This window comes from Strix aluco, chromosome 4 (assembly GCF_031877795.1).
Source record: "Strix aluco isolate bStrAlu1 chromosome 4, bStrAlu1.hap1, whole genome shotgun sequence".
NCBI lineage: Eukaryota > Metazoa > Chordata > Aves > Strigiformes > Strigidae > Strix > Strix aluco.
The window spans coordinates 58,827,507-58,850,475 of NC_133934.1; the positions used below are offsets into that span (position 1 = coordinate 58,827,507).

Consider the following 22,969-nt stretch of genomic DNA (forward strand, 5'->3'; position numbering starts at 1 on the left):
GCTCTTTGGGAACTCCATAGCTTCAATGTTCATAGAGAGAAGTTTAAACAACATAAGAAATGGCACTTGTCTTGTGATTGTTAAATTATGCATAGGCTATTACATTAGACATCACTAAGAGGATAATGGTGGGTTTGGAGTTGCCAATAAATCATTCTTGCATCATGAAAAAGTACCTCAGCTTGAGGGCTGCCCAGTCAAAAAGAGTACTGACCACATCTGCCTCTTTTGAGAAACAGAAATACATGAGTATTTCATCCAGGCTGCTCCCCATGGCCTGTTCCTAGGTTTCCCTTTGATGTATTACGTTACCTTATATCATACTACTATATTTTTTAAAAAAAAATCTCAATAGAATCTAGTCAGCTGCTTTAAGTAACTCCAGACATCATCTGCCTGCTTTGCACCCCTAAATAGCCATTTCTTTATTCTTTTTCTATTTGACTTGATGTGACTTTCAGAGCAGTAGCACTGAAAACACTGAAGTTTTGGAAACAGACCTGAGAAATCTCACAAAAGCCTGAGTCTCAGGCCAAAAGCCTGAGGTAAGGCAGGACTGATGCTAAGACGGAACAGACTTGACTTCAAAAAATGATTTATGACTCGGGCTTCTTGCACCAAGGTAACACAAACAGTCTCATGAGGAGTCAAACCTGTGATTTTCTGTCTCACACCGTAAAAAACCAAACCAAACCCCAAAAATTAAACAAAAAAACCCCTTCTCTTATTTTTTTCAGAAAGGTGCATATGACTAGGGAGCCATAGTGATTAAAATGATCATACCTGACAACACCACTGGCCCTAATGAATGCTATGCTATAGTGTCACACTGAATTTTAGTTTACTGGTGATTACTGAGTTAAAGCACAAATTAAAATATTCCAAATCTGCCAAAACCCCCTTCCCTCCTCCTGAGCTGTTTTCACGGGCTCAGAGAGACACTACAGTGTATCTTCATGTACTGTGCTGTGGAAAACGTTCAGATAGTATTGCAGACCTGCCTGATTGGGGATTCCAGGTTGGAAAACAAAAATACACACATGAGTTTGTGATGGGAAACTCGCATAATGCGTGAAGAAACTGGTACAAGGCACCTAAGAAGGTGAAAGGCCATTCATAATGGAAGAAGTAGGAGATGCAAGAGAGCATAAATGAAGAAGAATTTATCTGACTCCATTTCCTGAATGTATAACACGCTTCTATGTTCAAAAGTAATTCCAATTGCAAGTGCAATGTTGAGTAACTTGCCCATAAACAGAAAACTAAATAATTTAATGCCACATTACAAATATTAATTAAAAAAATAGATTCAGCCAATGCTCAGGATAAATACTACTCAGAAACAATCACAGAAAATTTAAAAAGCTTTTAAGCTATCTGTTAATATTAAAATCTGCTTTAAGGTTTAAGAATATCAGAAACATTTATTAAATGAAGCGTAAGACAAAACATAGCTGCATGCATTAAAGAACAAAGTGTGACACTTCACAGACATCAAGAACATGACTATTTAAGACAGCCATTTACCTTTGGGCCAGGCAGTCCATGAGGTCCCTGAAAATAAAGATACCATTTTTCGTTAGGAAAATACGCCACATATTTTTAAGAGTTTGTTGCTTTGTAGGGGTGCAAGTTGCACCTGTATTTTTGTCCTCACAAATGAAATGCAGCTGCCAATAAGGCAACTGTAAACACCTGATTCAGAGAATGAACCAGACCAGTAGCATGATAACACTAACATAGGCACTGCAATTTGTTTCTCTACTTCCTATGAATTTTAAGACATGCAGAAAAGGTCCTAAATTAGGTCCCTCTCTAATGGTCACATATACTCATAGCACTTGCATTAAGCAGGCTTTAAAATGACAAGAGGGCTTAAACCCTTTCCAGCCCCGCTCCTCCTCCTCCGCTTACCATAGGGCCTGGAGGACCATGTGGCCCTGGTGGTCCAGGTGGTCCTATCATCTACAGATAGAAAACAATGGCATTAAATCATGCAGAGTAAAGAACTCCCTCTCAAATACCAGAAGTCAGACTGACCCTTCTTCTGTTCGCAAGCACTTTCAAACACAGCAATGCAGTGGTGCACATTGACAGCATATCTAGAAAGGGTTTTAGGAATGGGAATTATTTTGATTTGACAGACAGGGTACCTGAAGTGTAGATCTGCCTGTGGATATAGCAGCATTCCTGTCCCCTGATTCTTATTCGTAGGGTCTAAGATACACTTTAAGATGGTATAGGAAAAAAAAGTCTCTCTAAAACAAACAGTACCGATCAGGGATGCTTGAACTTTTAATATTTTATGGTATGTGCTCCCTAGTCATCTTTGTACTACGTTATCTACAGAAACAGAAGAAGATGATGTGTGATTTTATTCCTCCCCCAATAGTGATGAATGGAAAAGATACTAAATTCAAGCTAGGGTTTGGCATATTTTCAAAATTTCCCTTTGTCTCTCCTTTTATTTCATTTAGCCCACTTGTACCAAGAACTCCCTGAAGTCATTAAAATAGGTAATCAGGTTGCTCAGCATTTAGTGCATGCATATTCTGTGCTGGTTTCCTGTGTTCCTAACAAATCCATGGAAGAGAATTTCATGATGATATTTACAGTTTAATGTCACCTCTGTTCCTGGGTTTAATCTCAAAGGGCTGTTATCATAACCTGCAAGGTGGCAGCAGGGATGCTAAATCAGGTCTCCAGACTTATGAGCAACCTCTCTGCTACACTAGCTGTTGGTGATGGCAACAGTGGCAACAAAAGGAGCTTTGAAACCTAAGACACAGATTCCACCATCTGTGAAATCTCCTGAAAACTGAAAGACTTGTTTCAAGTGAGAACAAGGAGAACAAGACGAATGAGTTAGTGAATTAGTTTGTAACAAATTAATTTTCATTTCAGAGAAAGAGACCTGGAGATACAGGGTGCTTAGCGTGTCCTGCAATGGCAGAGGGTAACCTCTTTGACTCCTCAGAGCTATGGCTCCAAATACCCAGGGTATGTCACCACTGACAAGGTAGTGGTAGTTAACTTCTGCTCTGAGGTTTCCTAACTTTCTGTGCTCTGAAAATGGTAATCACTCATATCATAAAGGTATTGTGTGGGGAGGGTTTTTTTGTTTGTTTTGGGTTTGTCTGTGGGTGTTTTGTTGTTGGTTTTTTTTTTAATGCCTTTACAACACTTTGAAAAATCCGGAGAATATCTGGTCTTGTAAAACTAGTGTCTATCCTGGGTCACATGTCACTATTCCGGACATCACTGAAGTCAGTCTAGTCTGTTTCTCACTGGACTTGCTGAGATCCCCAGAATACAAGGTGTTGAGAGAGATTTATTGTTTCGTTTGTTTTTTTGGTTTAGTTTTGTTTTTTTTCCCATCAGTCTTATCTCTTCATTTAATCTTGCAAAGCATTTATCTTTTGATTCATTACAGAGCCAGAAGACTTTCACTGAAGGGAGCAGGACTGTTGTTTGAGCAGGACTGTTGTTCATAGTGAGAGAACAGAACAGGATTACATCTTCAGAATTTCTTAAACAGTATTTAGCTCTATGACCAGAAGTCCATTCATTCTCAAAAGGGCAAATAGTTAGTCAAAAAGGAAAAATATTTTGAAAATTCAAGTGTAGGAACCATCAAGGATGTCAGGAAAGATCAGCCGTGAATATGAAGTATTGTTCAGAATCAAAAGCTGGGAACCATTGCTGGATTATTATGTTCACTGCAACTCCACACTGAGACTTACTGAAGGACCTTGGGCACCAGGCAAACCAACATCTCCTTTTTCGCCTTTCATACCATTGGCTCCCTACAAAATCATTACAAGACAGCACTTACAAACAGTTTTAATTTTATTAGCAATCAATTCAGAAATGATATTTATTTGCAAATAATTATATTTTTTTAAAAAGAATAATACAGCACATGTATAATGGAATTCATTTTTTTAAAGTTTTGGTGTTACTTTATTAATAACTGTTAACAAATGTAAAGGTATGCTTTTATATTATTGGCTATCAATTGTGGCATAATATCTGTGACAAGTCCTTAAGCTGACGCTCCATTCATGATATAATGTACTATGGGTACATTTTTGGAATTGCTTCTATTTTTACTGAGAAATTTCATTTGCACATTGATACGGAAGAGGAAGAATTCATCCCATAAACACTGATGTATTTTCTCTCCCTCCTCAATCTAAGTCATCTGAAATTCCTCATATGTGTTCAAAACACAGCTCCTTTCTCCTACTAGCTACATTTGCCCAAGTTGTGCTATACATTACAAGAGAGGTACAAATCTGATCAGCATGCCAACTAATCTCTCTCTTCCCAAAGCAATATTTTGTTTGAGTGTAAGCGGAATGAAAAGTTCTGACAATCTTACACTTCATCCTAGATTGGCTGCAGAACAATCTCAGAATTTTCCTCCCCAGAGCTTTCTGCCCCATTTGCAATTTATCAGCACTGTTAGAAATTCCTGATAGTGGAAGAGAGAAAAAATAAAAGTATCTAAAATAAGTTAATTTTTCATACTCACTGGCAGGCCAGGCAGCCCAATTCCTCCCTTTTCTCCAGGCGTTCCAGGATCACCTGTATCTCCTTTTGAGCCTTTAGGACCCTAAAATATGTACTTATTCAGCAATTCATGTGTAAAAAAACAGACATCCCAACAGAATTCTAGCTTCAATCCTAATAAGCAGAATAAGTAATTCTATGGATTGAGACCTTTGTTATTAATATGTAGAAATGCAGCCATTATTATACCGCAGAGTATGCAGCAACACAATAATGATCTTTATTAATTACTCTCATTATATTATTATTTAGATTATGAAATCTAAGATACAACTTGGGATCACAGATATAATCTCCTGAAATAAGCTATGGTTGCTCACATGATCTTCACTACATGATTTATGCATAACGTACCTGCTCCCCATCAACTCCTGGGGTTCCTGGGGATCCTGGCTCACCCTGCAAAAAGATAAGATGGCATTGGATTATCCCAATTGTCCCAGACATTAGAGGAAAGAGGCAGAGAAATTGCCATAATTAACAACAGCAAAGCCAGGGAATATTGTGTCGAAATGAACAGCATATATATAATACCTATATGCAACATATTGAATGAATAGCCCTGTTGATTAGGTCATTACACCCAAAGGCCAAACAAGTGCATAAAAAGAAACGGAAAAGAATAATAAACACCAGAAGCCTGGTGAAAAGACCCCAGTCCAGTGAAAACTTTATCAGTTACTGGAATAAATATAGAATCATGTCTCTTGATATATGTAGGGTAGAAAAAGACTTCATGTTTTCTTTCCCTGGTTAATATAAATTATCCAGTGAAGGAGTTCGCATTCACAACATTGCCCTGTGACTGATTCCTAAATAGCGTTCTCCAAGGGAGCAAGTTACACTGATGGGTAGAGACTATGATATTGGAAACAAACTCCTGTAAGGTTGAATTCTGCTTTGAGTCATTAATTTTGAATGAGAAGGCTCACCCATATGAAGGAACACAACCTCATCAACACTTCAACTCCAGGCTGCAGAAATGCTGGGTAGATCCTAATGCAGAAAGCCATTTCTGCACACTTAACTGTGTATTCCATTATCAATTTTCACGCAGAAGAATGAACCTGGTTTCTCACAATTTCTCAAAACAATTAACATATATAATGTGTTGTATTTCCATATAATACCTTGGATGAAGCCTAAAATTGAAATGTCTAGTATTGTTATTGAAGAAACATGTATTTACTCTTGGAAGAGCTTAGAGTCACTGATAGAAGATACGCTCTATCTAGTACTTAAGAAATAGGAGAATTATCTCAACTAATTTAAAACCAATTTAAGGAGGGTCCACTAACTGCAAAACTTTTTTTTTTTTTTAAAGCATAGGCAAATTTATTATTTAAATTTTATAGAACAGTGCAGCATATGGTATTCATTGTCTCTGTGTGGGCTGCTCACTAACAGTTCTGGTACTACACATAGCACCAGCCAGGTGGGATTAGCAGGCTTGGGTTTGCAGCCAGGCTCCTGCCCACATGTGCATGCTTTAATTTTTACTGACATTAGAAAAGACTGTGCTTATTTGGGTGGGCACCACTGAAATATAAAAGCTGCATTCACATGCACTCATACCGCGGCCAGTGGTGCCTTGCACACAGTTCTGCCTAGCTCATTTCCACCCAGCCAGAAGGGGTGCATAGGAGCCACTGTCTGGTTGTGTGGTTACTTTGCAACGTCCTAGGGAACAGCCTCAGTGCAGAGCCATGGGGGAGATGCTTCTGCCCTATTTCAATACTAATTAGTTTTGCTGGTTCTCAGCTGAGCATCTGTGTGTGGCAACTAAGCAAAGCACATATTCTGGAAAGCTACATTTCAAAAGGCTAGGACGCAAAGTTTGAAACATGCCATATTCAGTAAAATTACAAATATGCTGTACAGGAGAGCTCCGTGTACCTGTGTGCACACCAGTTAAAAAACCAGAAGACACCACAACCCTTAAGATACAATGCTTAAAATACAGAAGATCACCTTTGGCCCTTGCAGCCCTTGGGGTCCCGGTGGTCCTGGTGGCCCCTAAACAGAAACATACAAACCTCTCAGCTTTTAAATAAATTCCTGCAGGACTTGCCATGTAAATATAGGTTGAATGTTAATACAGCTCCGATAACAAAATGGGTTAGATTCCTAACACAAGGGAAACCAAGACCAGTTATGGACAAGTTGTTAGCCTGTGACAATTCTCAACAACCAGAAGGGTACCACAAAAAATTACGTTAAAATAACAGTAGAGATCATATTTTATAATAATGTCCTGCTGCTCCCATTGATGAAATGGCAAAGCTACTCATAATGTCAGGGACACCAAAACTCACCTCAGCCACATTTGCCAGCCCTCACATCCTGATCCAAAACAATCCATGGTTAGGAGAAATCTCCAACTGATTGCAAACAGGATTCTGCTAAAAGATGCTAAGTGCATTTGGGGATACGCAGTGTTTTGTGAAATTGCCATGGAATAAGTTGCAACTATTTCTTCCATTTCTACCTCAGGCTGTGGACACAGTGACATGTATCAAATAGTGGTCTGGATGGTGCACAGTGGGGATGCTTCTAAAAAAACCCCCACATTTAAAAATCCCCTCCATTAATATAAAGAAAGCATTTGTACAGATGGGAAAACAGAACTAACAGCAATATTGCAGAGAAGGACTTGAAACAAAAAGAATAATAAATGAATTTGTTTATACCAAGTCTGCAGCTTTAAAGGAAGGCTGAATCTGCAATACTATAAGCATCTCCTAGCTGGTGTCAGTATTCTCAGAAACTGTGTCTGGCCTGATGTGGCTAAACCTCCCACAGAAATTGGCTGGAGTAAGAGCACTGGAGTGTTCAGTCATCCACACATTTTGGGGAGAGGTGTTGGAAAATTTATCTTTATTTTTGAGATCTGATAAGATAGGACAAGAGAATTCCCCATACTTGGGCTATCTACTTAGCTTTACTTATAATTAACCGAGACAGGCCTTTTTTTCAGAAAATAATTAATTTGCATCTAGTCTGTAAACTCCCAAACGAAGTTTCTTCACAAGCCAATTTGAAAGAACTGAATTTCAGCCCTGAAAATAAGGTTGATAATAGAAAATTGTTTGGTATTCAAATCCTGCTTCGTTTTTTTGCTCGACTCCCATGTAGACACACACAGATGGGGACGTACATCAAAAATTCTAAAGCAGCTATCTGCCTAGATGTGTACCTCAAGAAATACCGAGTTATGTATTTTCCTGGTCTCTTGCTTAAGTGAACTGAAGTTTTGCCATTAATTCAGCAGGAGCAGAACTGGTCCCATTGTTGAATGGCTTTCAACAATGGGTTCTCTGTTATGAGAACACCAAGCAAATAAATAAATACATGTGATGATGAAGTAGGTTGACAGCCAATGAAGGCATGCCCTGCACTAGCAGAATTATGAACATGCTACAAAATGAAGTAGAAGTTCTACAACACACAGTAAGTCATGCAATAGGAATTACCGTGACAGTCAGGGTGGCAATCCTCTGTTGGCAAAATATATTAACAAAAGACACCATTACCAGAATTGAACAAGGATATAAATTACTCAGCTTGCTACAATTATCACCTACATAAAACCTATGGTGCATCTGGGAGACACCATGCCTCCAAAAAATAAGAGTAAAAACCATGTGATTTTTAACTCCCAGTGTTGTACTAGCTGCTTGGCTTCCATGGGAATTGGGATTTTACACAGGTGAAGACTGCAGGTTCTTGCACAATTTAAGAGATCACATAAATGAGGACTAAATAGCAAATTCATAGCAAAAGTCTTCCAAAAGTATTTTTTTTTAAACATTTTAGGAAAACATGATGAGTTGGTGTCTTAAGTTGACTAAAGGGCTTGCCCTACGTTTTGCAATCTCTGCAGGTTTTGCATCAATATTTTATTAATAAATACAATTCCTAGAGTGGAGATGTAACACTGATTTTCATACAGAAATGCAGATGTACAAAAAAGTTAAGTTCTAAAGCCAAAACTGCTGGTCCACAAACCCAGCTATATATACTACAATTCTCCTTCAAATGTTTGGAAAGACAAAAGACATTTTCATTATGGAATGAGGCAAAATATCGATGTGCCACTATTTTTTTGCCAAAGAAGAATCTAAGAGCAAGCAAAAAAGTAATTAAAAGTCATTAAAACACTTGTCTATATTTTTAAGCACAGTAAAAACCCCAAATATTGCTGCTTGAACATGCTTTCCTATTGCCTACATGGAACAAGAAATATTTACCTCTTCTAATTGTTTTCCTATGTGAAAAGAAAGGTTTGCAAATCTTCTGTTTTAAGCTTTAAAAGAACCTCCATTTGCCAGTGCAGCAATACATACTGTTGTCAAGAATCTGGAACCTGCTCAATACATACTTGGGAAAAAAAGTTCTCTAACACATGGCTTTAATATATTGATATCCTCTGTATTGTAACATAATAACAGAAATATATCAAGAACTTTAAAAATACTGAGAAATTTAGTTTATCCAGATATGAAAACCTAAAATAACCATTGCAAATTAATGTCTGCATATTCACACTAACGGGTTCCTTTCCAGCAGCATATTCAGATTTTAATATCTGATCCTTAGTTCCTACACAGGTTAAACTTTTGCAGCTACTGCCTCTTGCCTTAGGAAATTCTGCAGAATAGGCCTGAAGAGCAATTTCAACAGAGAGACAAATTTTATACCTGGTCCTCCAAGTGAAAGCCACATACACTCAGCAGTGGTCTTGTTCAAACTATGAGGATAATTTTAAGATTGCAATTTTCAGTGCTGATGGACTAAGGCATCTTATTCTCCACTGACACATGAGATAGAGTAGGAGGCACAAGGCAAAGTAACCAAATTGTTATGAAGCTTCTAGGCTGCTTGATGATTATTACTAAATTCTAAAAAACCAGACAGGCAGCCCAGGTCTTTCTTACAAATTCTTGTCAACTTCCTAAATCAGCTGGCCAAATTCTGTGCAAGTTCACAGCTCAGTGCCAAGCACTGGAAGTTCTCATTTGCTTCTATGGGAGAGCTGCAAATCTCAGAGCCCCTAAGAATTTGGCACCAGGAGACTTAGGAATGGGTGCTTGCCATCTGAAAGGACTGAGCTGGATTTGGCAAGGATATTTTCGACTGATCCTATATAATCTTACTTACACTACCCTTTCACAGCCATTCCCACTAATATCAATTATTTGTTGCCCTGGATCAGAAGGTGATGACATTTGAAATGATTTACAATAGGATAAGGGCCTCCTAATATGTTTCAACTACTGCAATAGGCTTTAGTCCCTTTTTAAGACTTCTTTATGTGCTGCAACTTTTCTGAGGAAGCTTGAAAGTAACATTGATGCCAGAGTTAAGATACAAAGACAGAATAGAGGAGATACAGGGGCTAGAGTCCTTGGTAAATCTGTGTCTGGTAATATGCAACATAAATTTCAGGCTACTTTAGGTATCTAACTCAGAGACTGAAAGTTGTGTGTTTGAATTCCCTTAAAAGTAAACCAAATAAGACAGATATAATGCAGAGCTTCACAACATGTCTATGTAGACTTCCCCATAGACACCACTCACAATGGAAGTGTGGACTTAGCCTTAATGACATACAGGCTTTTAGATTTTAATAAAGGCAGTGAGATTTTTTTATTTTTCAAAAGAGTCTTGACAACCAAATGGCTGGCCAGGCATCTATACACTCCCACTGAGTAACTGCAAGAAAAAAAGTTCAGTGGCTTCAGTGAGAAAATGATCAGATCCACAATGAGCCAAATTCAGTCTTCAGTTACACATAAGCAAGCCATTCACTTTGGTGGAGTTATACCGCACAGAATTTGCATCTGAGTATACTGCAATGTAAATCACCTTGACTGCAATGACATATGTCACCTCAGTACTTTGCTTTTATGCAAACACTTATTCATTCTTTTTATAACCCCACTTTAATCCTCCACAATTTTCTGCACACCAGTCAAAATAAGTTTTCTGGAAACGAATAAGTGGAAAGACTGGTGCTTGGTCTATTTAACATACTCAAGTTGCTGATTGAATCCACAGATTGCTAATGGAACCACATTACATGGTTTCCAAATCTCAAATATTCTGCTCTTTGCAGAGGAAGAGGAAGAGAAAAAGGAGGAAAAAAAGAAATGTCAATATTATACTACATGAACTGAAAAGTAGACACCTCTGCTGAAGCTATGTATGTAGTTTATTACATGAATTCAGCACTAAGCACCAGAGCCAGCAATGAGTCAGCTTTATCCTCATTAGATGATGTCAGTAGTCTCCAGGGGAAATGAAACTAACTCACTCAGCTAAATTGTATCAAGGAATCAGTTTATCTAACACCAAACAGAAAACCTCATTTCCAAATATAGAAAGAGATTTCTGATTAATAAGCTCAGCCAATCTTTGCACACAAAACAGTTTCAAGGTCTACACAAAAGAGAAATACAATGCTGTCAAACTGCTTTTTCCCAGACCAGACTAAGCCACTCCAGCCTTGTTATGTTTGCATACCTGCAGAGCTTCATGGATATTGCCATTATAATCAATTATCTCTGTTGCACCTTGATCACCCTTCTGTCCAGGTGGTCCCTGTAATATATATTTTCCATAAAAATTTTGAGTCACCTGTCAAAGACTATTCTAGACACTTAACTACTGACACACGCTTTGACTTGACCGTGCAGTGTTGGAATCTTGTTGTACTTACAATATATTACTACAAACTACAAAAGTTAGCATTAAATTAAAATTGTTTTTAAAGGAAAATGATTTTTTTAAAAAGATAAACAAGCAAGTCAGTACACAGTGACTTGTGCTGCAGTGGGAAAGCAAATATATGAAACCTCTGAGGTTCATTGTTCATTGTGTGAACAATGTCAGAACATCCGGCATGTAACATCCTGCCCATGATCTGTGAACAGGAGACAGCTTCAAATAGTAGCAAGGGCTGGTATTCATATTAAAGGCCAGTTAACAACACATGTTCCACCAGAGTCAAGTGCCCAATTTCACCAGTTTAATGGGAGTTGCTGCTACAATTTCAATTCATAGTGTAGACTGAATCTATGAGTACAAAACAAACCGCTGAAAAGTGAAGTAGACTTACCCGTGGACCTGCAGATCCTGTGTCACCTCTGTCACCTGTATCACCCTATGTAAAAATGATATTTGAAAACAGATATGTCGTTTGTCAATATATCACATAGTTCTTCCCTTTTAATTATGTTTACCTTAAATAAACCAGTTTGAAAGGCCTCTCATCATAAAAAGAATGTGGATCTTAATTAATTAAAGGAAAAACTCCTTCAAAATCTGTGTAGGCAGGGTTGACAATGATGCATTTTGTTCTGTGTAAATTGTTAGAGAGTGCTGTATTGGTTTGGAATAAGAAATCCCAGAGAACCAACAAAAGACAGATTGCCAATTAATTTACTTGTATAACTTCCCTATTCTTAATGGTGCTATTAGCAAAAGCTTTAAGAGAAAGCTAGAGAAATGAAATCACTTGGTCTGAAAACACTTAGCAACTTCTTCAAAGGTGTGTTTCAAAGTGTATAAACTTTCTTTCTGTGATCATGACTCCACTAACTTTCTGAAGTTCCCTACTCATGAGTCATTGTCTTCCCCACAAACACAACATTACTGTCAGCATTAGAGTTCCTCTACTCCCTTACTGCACCAGGCTTAAGATCTTTACCATCTTGCGCACAGCTTTTTCTTCCTGGCTATTCGTAATAAGTTTCAAGCGATGGAGGGAATTTCAAACATGTATGCACTCATATCCAGTGACTATGATTCATTTCATTTCAGTCACTTTCACAGGAAGATGTTATATTTTTATATTACTCAAAATTAATTTGGGTAAGAACTGCGACTTTTGCTCCTGTTGAAATCTATAAAACTTTGATATAAGTCAGGGAAGAATGATTATTTCACCAGTGGTAATAGTAAACACAGAAAACTGAAAATTTTCATGTGGCTAATGAAGGAATATGGGGAGCGGGCTGGTGGCAGGACATAATCAAGGTTGTGCCATCTGCTTTTCCCTTCAGTGTTGCCTTGGCAGCAGCTAGTAAACATGTCATTGGAACTGTTACAAAATGAAGTTCCCAACCACTAGACTGACTTCTCTGGGCCAGATTTTCTAGACAGGTATGCAGGTAAAATGAAAATCGTATGTCCTTTTTTGATAAAAAGGAAACTAAATGGGGTATCTTTGTCTTTTTGGTCCATTTGGAAGGTGTCCAGATATTGGAGGCAAATGAGAGGCTGATTTCCTCTTCTACTCTCACTGTGATGCTTTAATCCCTCATCAGCTCCCTCACTTTCCAATGTTTCTTTCTGGTGAGAATGAAAGAGGTTAAGTGGCACTTATTTAATCATATCCTTAAGCACTGTGAATGGGCTGCTCTTCAAGGACCTTACAAGTACTGCAAACAGTATCCTACCAGCCTACATTGTCTTGTCATCTTTATTCTGACAGTAGACTCAATAACTGCCTAAACAAATCTATTTTCATTTTGCTTTGACTCCATAATATAATATGAAAGAGTCCAGTGAGCACAGGATTTGCACAGTGGATGAAGGAATAGAAAAGTATATATTTTATCTCTCTCTCCAGGTATGTGAAAAAACTGTATCTATATAGAGATGGATGGACAGACAGATAGATAGGTATAATCAAAGTAGATTTTTAAAGTAGGTAAAACAGGAATGTAACCTACAAGTCTCGCCTTTGTAGGACTTCTGGCCATCATATCTCAGACTGCAGTACACGGAATACTGCTGATTCCTAACTCACCAAAGTGTGAATCCACAAATTATTGTGAAAACCAATTAAATCTCCACAGGTATAGTCAGGTGTTGGTTCCTGGCATGTGGGAGGACTAACCCACATCAGTTACACAGAGAGAAACCAAGTTGCACAGGGAAAACCAGAGCAGAGAGGAATAGATGTTATAACAGAAAAGAACTAGAATCACAGTGTTTAAAACACACAGAATTCGACTCTAATAGCTAAAGCTGAAAGTCAGGTTTCACTTATAAAGAACACTGCAGACTCTTAGTTTCCTTCACAGAGATAAGAGAAGTTTCTGTGAAATGTTACAAATAATTTATCCTAAAAATTGTTAAGTACTCCACTAAAGACAGTTCCTTTACTACTAACCTTTGACCCTTTTGGGCCTCTAGATCCAGGTTCACCTGTTTTCCCCTGTTTAAAGGAAGACAGACAGGAGAAAAATGATAGAGAAATGGGAGTGCAGAGAACAAGAAATTAGTAATGACTAAATAAAGTATGGAACAGCAGAAATACTTCATTTTATGTGACCAAGATAATGAATCCGTAAAGGCACTGAATTTAATAGCACCCAGAGTAATACATTCTTTAACATCAGCATGCAAAGGCCACAGATTCCATCCTTCCAAAGGAAAAGTAGTATTGGCATTAGTAAAGAGTAGACATCATTAACACTGGTTTGCAGGAATGACCTATGTCATTCCATAGCTCCTGAAAAATTGTAAGAGATAGAGAAGATAGTTAACTATCCTAAAATAAGGAGACTAAAATAAAGTATTACTACAACTTCTTTTCCCAACAGGTCAGGAGCACTGAACCTGCCTTATTATTTTCAAGATGTATTAGGAAAGGAAAACTTGATGGTATTGATACAGTGGAAAATATTAAGACAATGCTAAAATGTAGTTAGAACGATCTCTTTCTTACACAGTTAGAAAACAGCATGCAAAATGGATTTTCTCTGCATTCAATAGCTACACTGCTCAAAGAGTTCAAACTTCGATGCTGAAAGTTTGGGACCCAGAGGTCAGGACTTTAGCTGGAATGAATTAGGCCAACTCCACGACAGTTTATGTAGGTAGTGTCTTTACTTTGTAGACCAAATAAGAGTCTGTTCAGACTGGAAGTTCCACAGCTATGCACACAAAATGACCATTGTCTTCTGGACTGGAGTATTTGACAGCATTATCATTTAAAAGCTCAGTCACCAAGTTTTTGTTCTATTTTTCAGCAGGAAAAGATGTGTTCATAGGTGTAAAACTAACAAAACATTTCTAATGTAAAATCAGACTGACCTTTGGTCCAGGAACTCCAGGTTCACCTCGCTCACCCTTCCCAATAGGGCCTGCCTCTCCTCTGTCACCCTATTGCAACATATACACATGTATCACAAAATACTGGACAGTCTTCAGCACACCACCAACTCAGCATGACCAAAGAAACTAAACCATCAGAAGAAAACATTTTCATGTTAATCTGTGACTTGTAATGGGTTGGGGAATTCTCCCCTGAGTAAATACAGTCTTCTTGAAGGCAAAAGAAGGCTTCAAAATGGAAATGGGATTTGTAGGGTATTTTTTTCCCTATTCTGAAAGGACTGGAATAAAGATTCCCAAGCTGTGAGACTGTAGGATTCATAATATTCTAACTTTGTCATACAGTGACTAAAAACAACCCCATAGGAAGAAAGAAAAAAAATACAGGTTTAGTTGATCTGTATTTTCAGAGTCTGGTGTTTAGTATCAAATTTCTAATTCCTGCACACACTTTCAAGCTTTTTTTCTAAAAAAACATTTATGAAAATATAGTTTCTTCAGTCATGCATATTCTGCCTCTTGAACAAATGAGTTTTGGGATGCTAACATGAACAAAGGCAATAGATGAGCTAAAGTTATGAATGGATATAACATCTGCCTTCACATTGTTTGGGGTCATCAATACAAAGACACAGGTATCATAACACTGGTCCATGAACTATGACTTCCCACATCTTCCTCCATTAGTACAGTCTCAGTCTCTGTTATGTGCTGAGGAAGTTGAATTTGACATTGGATCTCCGGCTTTGCACCACTGTTGGCCAATTACCCTTACCTTTGTTCCCGGTAGCCCTGGCAACCCAGGTTCTCCTTGCGGACCAATGAAACCTGGTTCACCCTTTAAAAATACAATATGAGAGGAATGTTAGATTATTTATTTAGCAGTATGTAATTACAGTAACACAAGTTTCTTTTGCATAGTATTTTCCCTGTATTGCTTACAGCTCTCCAGCTGTGACGCAACAGTTATATAGACATACTTTTCATCATGGGTAACTTTCATCAGCATAAATTCTTGTAGCAAGCCATTACACAGCACATGAAATGCAAATGAAGCAGAAGGTGTCAAACATGGTTTTTATGAGGTTAAGGACTGTTAATATGCAACCTGGACTATAACATAATATACCAAACTAGTATCAAAGCAAGTCTGAAGGCAGGAGGGGAGTTCTGAGGGACTCCTAAATTTAAAAAGGGACAGTGCATTTCAGTCATGTGTTATGAGGTAGTTTTCTATTGCAGCATGTGAATAGATGGGCAGACAGGGTATGACAAAGCAATGACAAATGGAGAGGCCAGATGGTACTGTTGCAATGTGTTTTCAAGGGAGGTACTTAGCTGTATCATCCCCCAAAAGGAGATCAAAAGTGATCTCCTTTTAAGTCAGAGACTCCCAGCACCATGGTACTCTCTCTCTTCATTCTGACAGTAAAATACTTCAGTTCTCTGCACCCGGACAACTTCTCTGGCTGTGAACAGCTGGGAAAGAGCCACAACTCTCCTCACTCCCTCTCTGTTCTGCTCACTTCCTGACCATTGATTTGTACAAACATAATGGACAAATAGCAGGAATCAAGCTGAGCTGCAGCAGAAATAGCATTAAGCAGAGGAGTAAAGACATATTTTACTACCTATCTCCATGCCTGAAGGGGGATAATGGAAGATTAATAAGCCATATGTTTTCCTTCACAAACTCTCCTGAACAAGCTTTCCTTCTATTTAACCTTGCATTTTTTCACATAAATTTGAATCAAGAAGATATACCCATAAGCTATTGTAAACTTTAAAATCAGTAGTGTAACCCAATTAATATTTATTTATTAGCCTTTTAACAATATCCCTGAACTTAATGACCAAGAATTACCCATCAAATGCCTCTTCAAATAACTAAGACAGACATGTCATAATCCTGTATTGATAGAATTACTGACAACATATAAGAGACAGTGAATATAAACAGTTGGATAATATTTCTCTTCACCTCTTTGACTCCATAGAAATACAGGTACGCTGCAAGGAGGGGAGCAAATTAGGAAGTATTCTTGCACATTCATCTGCACTCTCAAGAGCAATCCATCATTAACAGTTCAATGCAAAGAAGGTCTCTAGCAGACCTATAACCAGAGAAATCTTTCCTGTGTCTATATTAAGGGCCATAGCAAGCTCTCAGTGACCTCAGTTTAGATTATCAAAAAAATACAACTAAATAATTAGTTTTCTCATGTGAAGTTCCAGCTGGCCATGGTTCAACATATGATAACAAAGGAATAAACTAGGACAAACATGTTAGAGAAGCACACCTTTTTGCTGTCATAGGAAAATAACCTTACAGTTTATATGTCTTGCATTAGTGCACACCAGCAAGAGTAACAAAAGGTTGTCATTGCAGATGGAAGCACTTCAATGTCAGTAAATGAAGAACAATGCAACTTCAATACTTTATATTAGAATGAGAAGGTACTCGATAGCCCCAGATTGTTTTAATACTGACTTTACCAAGGCTAATTTATTGGCCAGCTAATTATGACTTCAGATGGAAAAACCATGCAGTGCCTACATGATTCAGTCTAAGCCTGGTAAGGCTTAGAAGTGTCATTCAGAGGTTGATGCACACCTTTGAGTCAAATCCTCTCACTTTGCTCAGGACTATACCAGTTGCATATCACAAGAAAACTTCTGGCCAAAGTCCAAAAAGAAGTCCCACCTTCCATTAAAATCTCTAAAGAGATAAGAAAAAGGTGCTTTGCAATAGCTAGTGGAATTAATAATGGAAGAAGCTGGTGGCTTAATTAGCATAAGTAGAATGCAAATCTTATATGACACCAAGCTTTAAAGCATTATTAAATGCAGAGTGGAAGAAGCGGTGTGTGAGTAGAAACTAGGAATTGACTGGCTGAGTAGCAGCTCTGCAGAGAAGGACGTGGCAGTTATGGTGGATGCCAAGTTGAAGGTGATCCAACAGTGTATTCTTATCACACGTGAAAAAAACTGCAGTAGTTAAGACCCGGCTACATGAAAAAAACATGCAACTCTCCCTCTATTTAGTGCTAGTGAGGCTAAGTAGATTAAAATACAGCTCTGATTTGCCATCTGAACTAAGCTTCTAAGTAAAAAGACAACATGTTTGGATGATTTGAAACTAAACTGTGTCCTCTCTAATGTGTCAAATCTCCTGAGTTTAACCACAGCATAAGGAATTAAATAAAATGCTCATTGTGTATACTTCTGCATCACTCAAAGACAGTGAAGGTAACAACTGTATCATGTTTGTCTCTGGCATCTCTGTCTCAGTTATTGAGAAGAGAAACACTTACATGAGAAGCAATGCCCATTCCTCGTACCTACTGTATCCTGCAATTATATTCTGAAAATATTGCTGGCTTCCTGCTTTATGTTATCCTTTACGCCAGATAGCAAAAAAAGAAACGAGAATTTATTAAAATTAGCACTGCCAATGATGTGCGAAATGTAAAGAAAACCGTTTCCTCTCAGTAAGGCATACTGGTGTCTCTGTTAAGCAAAGGCAAAGCAGAGACCATTCTGATTAGTCCACACAAACACATGCCAGAGTCATAGAGGAGGAATGGTTAGGAAATCAGTGACTAAGGGTTTTAGTTTATATGACATCTATGATTTATCTGGCACATAGCTGCATGAAAGCAGAAATAGAGGCTTGCTCGGGACTGCACTTTGATTTGATATCGTAGCTCTGGGCTTCACTGAAGCATCTCCTGATCTTAAGCCTCTTGCTTAAATGAGCTCAGAATTTGTTCAAAACTACCATGAAATGCTGAGAGGAATGCAAGGAAGCAGAGAAACCAAGATTTATACTTTTCTAAACATCTCACTACAACTTCTTACAATAAAATCAAAGTTTTATCTAGTAAGAATCTACCACAAGTTTCTTCACCTGCTAAAGCACGGGCAGGGAACACAAAATTTGGTAAGAGGAGATAAACAGTTACACTTTGAAAGAAGAGTAAGGAATGCCCCCATTTGAAATATTGCTTGGCAGCTGTATAGAAAGCCATCAGCAAGTGATGACTCTCCATATTTTAGTTTAACCTAGTTATGAAATCACTGCTTAGAAACCACCACATTGCACAGGAAGTCAACAAGATGGAGTTCAGCATTGTAACTTCATCTACTGTTAGGGCTTGGAGCAACTTGTATCCATCATACAACACAGGCAACTTGGTATTAAAAAAAACAGGTTGTGAATGATTTGTTACATTTTTAAGAATAATTTTTAATGGCTTGATATTTTAATATTTTAAGAGACTACCTCTATGAGTGCTTACTTTCACCCTCAAATGTTTGTCAACTGTAGAAATACTAGAGGGTCAGACAGCAAATGATATACCACTATTCACAAACCTTGTTATTGTTCATTCTCATCTCTTACCATAAAATGTCTGAAACGTAAAAGGGCCCTATAATGGCATGCTGCACAACTAGCATAATGTGAGCTCTATCAGAATTCAATAGTAAAAAAGCCACCTTGTAATTTACTTCAGAGGATGGTCAAATTTTTATGAGGATTATTATCTATACATATTCATAACTGGCTTTCATGATGATCAAAGCTTTTATGGGCTGAGGCAGAGGGCAGCTTTGATATTAGAGGTTAACACTAAGAAACACTGTTTGCTGTCACCTTCTTTTAACTTTTATAGAACCTGTAATTGGCTAAAACTTGGGCTTTCACTTAAAAAAGCTACAACAGTTGAAATCCCATTTGCAATGCTAATTGCTGTTTTAAACACCACTAATTTGGCAAACAATCATTAACAATGTAATTCTAATACTGTGTTCAGTTAGAATTAGCCTTCATTGCACAGCTGAGACACACAACACAATTATTTGAAACTTTGTTCTCACAGACAGGCCTAGTCCACTTCCAGTGCCTGAAATACACAGCTCTAGGCTGATACAAGCAACTGGTAGATAACAGCAGTTGTTGGATACACTGTTTTCCCACAGAAGGCTCTTCCTTCTATAATTATTCTTGTAATGAATATAACACACATTTTCCCCTCCAGATCAATGTTTGCCCGAAAAGAAAACCTGTGCTGCAGAAAAGTGCCCAAACCATCAACTCTTCTATTCTCCTCCTACATCAGACTACTGCATTATTTTCTCTATGCTATAGAAATGAGAGTAAACCAACCTTTAGACCATGAATTTGCAAGGAACGGTGTAATCTCAATCCTTATCTAGTGCTATGCACTAGAACTAGCCAGAGACATTTAAATGTGAAACTCTCACCTTTATTACATAGTTCATTGGTCCTGAAATATTTTATTCAGTGTCTGCCCCAGTGCTGGGACCATAGCAGTTCTGTGCCTCCAGGGCTGACTGGCAGGTCTGCCACAGAGCCAGGACACACGCACCTTTTCCTGGCATTCCCTTGCAAGTCTGAATGTGACAAGGTGACTTCTTGCGTGCACACTTCTGGGTTGGCAAACCATGCCAAAGCATCCAAAATGTGGAGAATTCTAGTAATGGGTCCACCCCAAAGTTTCCATACATGGAAAACCTAGCTGTGTGTGCTGGAGGAGAACCCTGACATGCTCCAACACACAACTTGGAGGCAGGCTTGGAGCTTCCAAACTCCTGCCTGTAGGTCTAACGGTTCTCCAAAAATCCCTGCGTCTGGCATGGGGCAGCCTGCAAACTCCTCAGAAGTCACAAACCTTGGGAGAGCCCAAAGTGTCCTTTCTGACAAGCACTGACACGGAAGGGTCCTCCTTTTAATCACATCAAGAGACCAAGATATGATTATCTTGAATGTTACCCTGACTCATGCGTAGGCATATTTAAAACAAAAACAGTATAATGGCCTTTCCTTGCCTAACTCCACTGAAAGAATCCTGCAAAGGTGGAAATACATAGAAGAAGAGCTAGCAAAAAAAACCCCAAAAACCAGATGCAAAGCAATTTGGAAAACAGCTATGATGTTACAATAAGTTAGATTTGGTTCACTGGCACCTGTGCTGATTTTCCAGAAATTGCCATTTACTGCCCTCAGACTTTGTTTCCAAGTTTGCTATCTAACCAAAATATTGCAACTCTTCCACACTGGAGAGGACTGAGGGCCGAATTCTCAGGAGTGTGGAACAGAGCAATCCATGGCAATTGATGAAGCCATGCTTGCTCGTGGCCTGCTGTGTCTGCGGTGCTCAGTGCAATTTCTTGGAACTCAGCTGGCCTTAGACTATGCAAGTCAGAGAGGATGGTACCTTATACTTTCTCACTGTGAAGGGCATGAAAGGGACTTTATAAATAGCCTGATGTCCATGGGAACTTTGCTCTTGGGAGGACTACGAGTATTCAGCTCATAAGAAGGAAATGAGAGAGGTAAAAGGAAATCTGCTATAAAAACCCAACCCTGTTTTATAAAGTCTTTGTTAAGGGTTTTCATAACAGTTCAGAACTGGCTCCAGAAATGGCCAGGCAAAACAGGTTGCCTGGCTCACTCATCACATTTGAAACAATATCTTTACTCCCTAATCAGTATCTAAACTTAGAAAAACAATTCTGGTTTAGAATTTACAAATACACGTTCAGCCTTTATGATTCATTCAGAGTTAGAGAAGTAAAACTTTACAATCTGGCTAAAACCCTGAAGCTTCACAATGACCCCTGCTTTGTACAACCATTGTTTTTTAGTGAGCCTAATTTTCTCATTGCTTTTAAGTTCTGTCTGCTTAGAAGGTATGCTGCTTTGGAAGGGTGCTAACAGAACCAGTAATAATTCTGATGAATTCTGCATGCGTTAGTCATATCAAGGACTTCTTAATTAAAGGCTAATTATAATTCAAGTTAGCATGGCACCTACTTTTGAGGATTAGAATAAAAACACTTGTTATAATGAGCACCTCATTTTAATTCTTTGTAATGACTGAACTGCTAAATTATGAAGAGTCCAGCTCCAAATTGTTTCCTTTAGAAAACAGATGACAAATCTAAGGAATTTTTATTGCTACCCTGAAAGATAAAGGACTTTATTGCATGCACTCATTTCTGATCATCTAAAATTGTATATCTAAGCACAGAAATACTTTGAGATTACTGATGCCAAGTCTTCTTTGTGGATGACAAAATACTTGATTTCTGAATACAGCAGAATACTGGACTCTCAGATTATTCAGCTGTTTTTAGAATTTTGGATTTGGATTTTTAATTTTGTTTTATATAGAAAAATTAAATTATGCTATAAAACAGATGCTGTGAAATAGATCCTTGTAAGCACAGTCTTTCAACTACTAATAGCTTTAGAGGAAACAACATCCTGTGTTTCAGTTACTTATGTTTTAGCCTTTTCCAGGAGAGAAAATGAGAGCTTTCATGATTTGGAGGATATAGTTTCCGACGGATTAATAACTGCATATATCTCAAAGAATGCCCCAGTAAACACTCCTGACGTGCATACCATCCAGTGTTAATAATGATTTCACTTTCTGGCCTTGACTCTCAAAATCAGTTCTGGGAAATTACATGTCTACCCTATGCAAGTGATTACTGCCATAACATATGGAAATGAGACAGCTAAGAATGAACAAAGCTAGAGATGCAAATACATACATACAGATACCTGTTTGCATATATACTTCTACCTTGGAAACTGAGTACTGAAAATTAATTGCACACTTGTGTATTTTTTTTTTAATTTTATGTTTTACCTACCCATGCATAATGCTACTTCTGAAAACTAGCCCTCCAAATGCAGGTATTAAGTCCTGTTTTTTCAGGTCAGTTCCCATTTTCACCCAGATCATATATCCTTGCATAGTCTACTTCTCAGTATTTGACCTATACTACACTGACATTTTCCTCTGCTCAGGCAGATGACTCAACTCTTAAGAACCTTGTATGTGAGTGATGGAAGGCTGGAAATTAGTCCACCCAGGAATATTTCAAAATATATATATCAGCTAGGGCAAGTGCATATCAGGGAGGAACTTAAGTTTCTGTGAAGCAGGGTTTGAAGCTGAATTCCCACGATTTTCAGTTGCTGCAATTAACATGTTCCACACATCTCTGTATCCAGGATTCGGAAATGCCTGTCACAAGGTCAGCTGGTCCCTTCCAGCTCCTGAGTTCAGGTTAGAAGCGTTCTGAGTACGGTGACCTACAGGATAAAGATGAAATGAAGCCTGGGCAAGAATATCTGGGTCCCGGAAAAAAATGGAAGGAGAGAGATATAGGCCCTGCAGGTTTCCTGGTAACAGTCACCAACAAGGAAGAAAAACAGGAAGAAGAA

General features: G+C 38.2%; 1 protein-coding gene across 1 annotated transcript in view; it reads right to left on the reverse strand.

The window, feature by feature from the left end:
* The window catches only part of COL25A1 (collagen type XXV alpha 1 chain), a 323,220-nt gene that overhangs the window by 25,881 nt on the left and 274,370 nt on the right, over positions 1–22,969 (reverse strand). Inside the window, exons 19-30 of the mRNA XM_074823252.1 lie at positions 15,479–15,541; positions 14,683–14,751; positions 13,757–13,801; positions 11,696–11,740; positions 11,101–11,178; positions 8,049–8,072; positions 6,547–6,591; positions 4,930–4,974; positions 4,538–4,618; positions 3,744–3,806; positions 1,915–1,965; positions 1,528–1,554 (exon numbers count right to left, since the gene is read on the reverse strand). Coding sequence (XP_074679353.1) covers positions 1,528–1,554; positions 1,915–1,965; positions 3,744–3,806; positions 4,538–4,618; positions 4,930–4,974; positions 6,547–6,591; positions 8,049–8,072; positions 11,101–11,178; positions 11,696–11,740; positions 13,757–13,801; positions 14,683–14,751; positions 15,479–15,541 — 636 coding nt within the window. The remainder of the gene's footprint in view (positions 1–1,527; positions 1,555–1,914; positions 1,966–3,743; positions 3,807–4,537; positions 4,619–4,929; positions 4,975–6,546; positions 6,592–8,048; positions 8,073–11,100; positions 11,179–11,695; positions 11,741–13,756; positions 13,802–14,682; positions 14,752–15,478; positions 15,542–22,969) is intronic.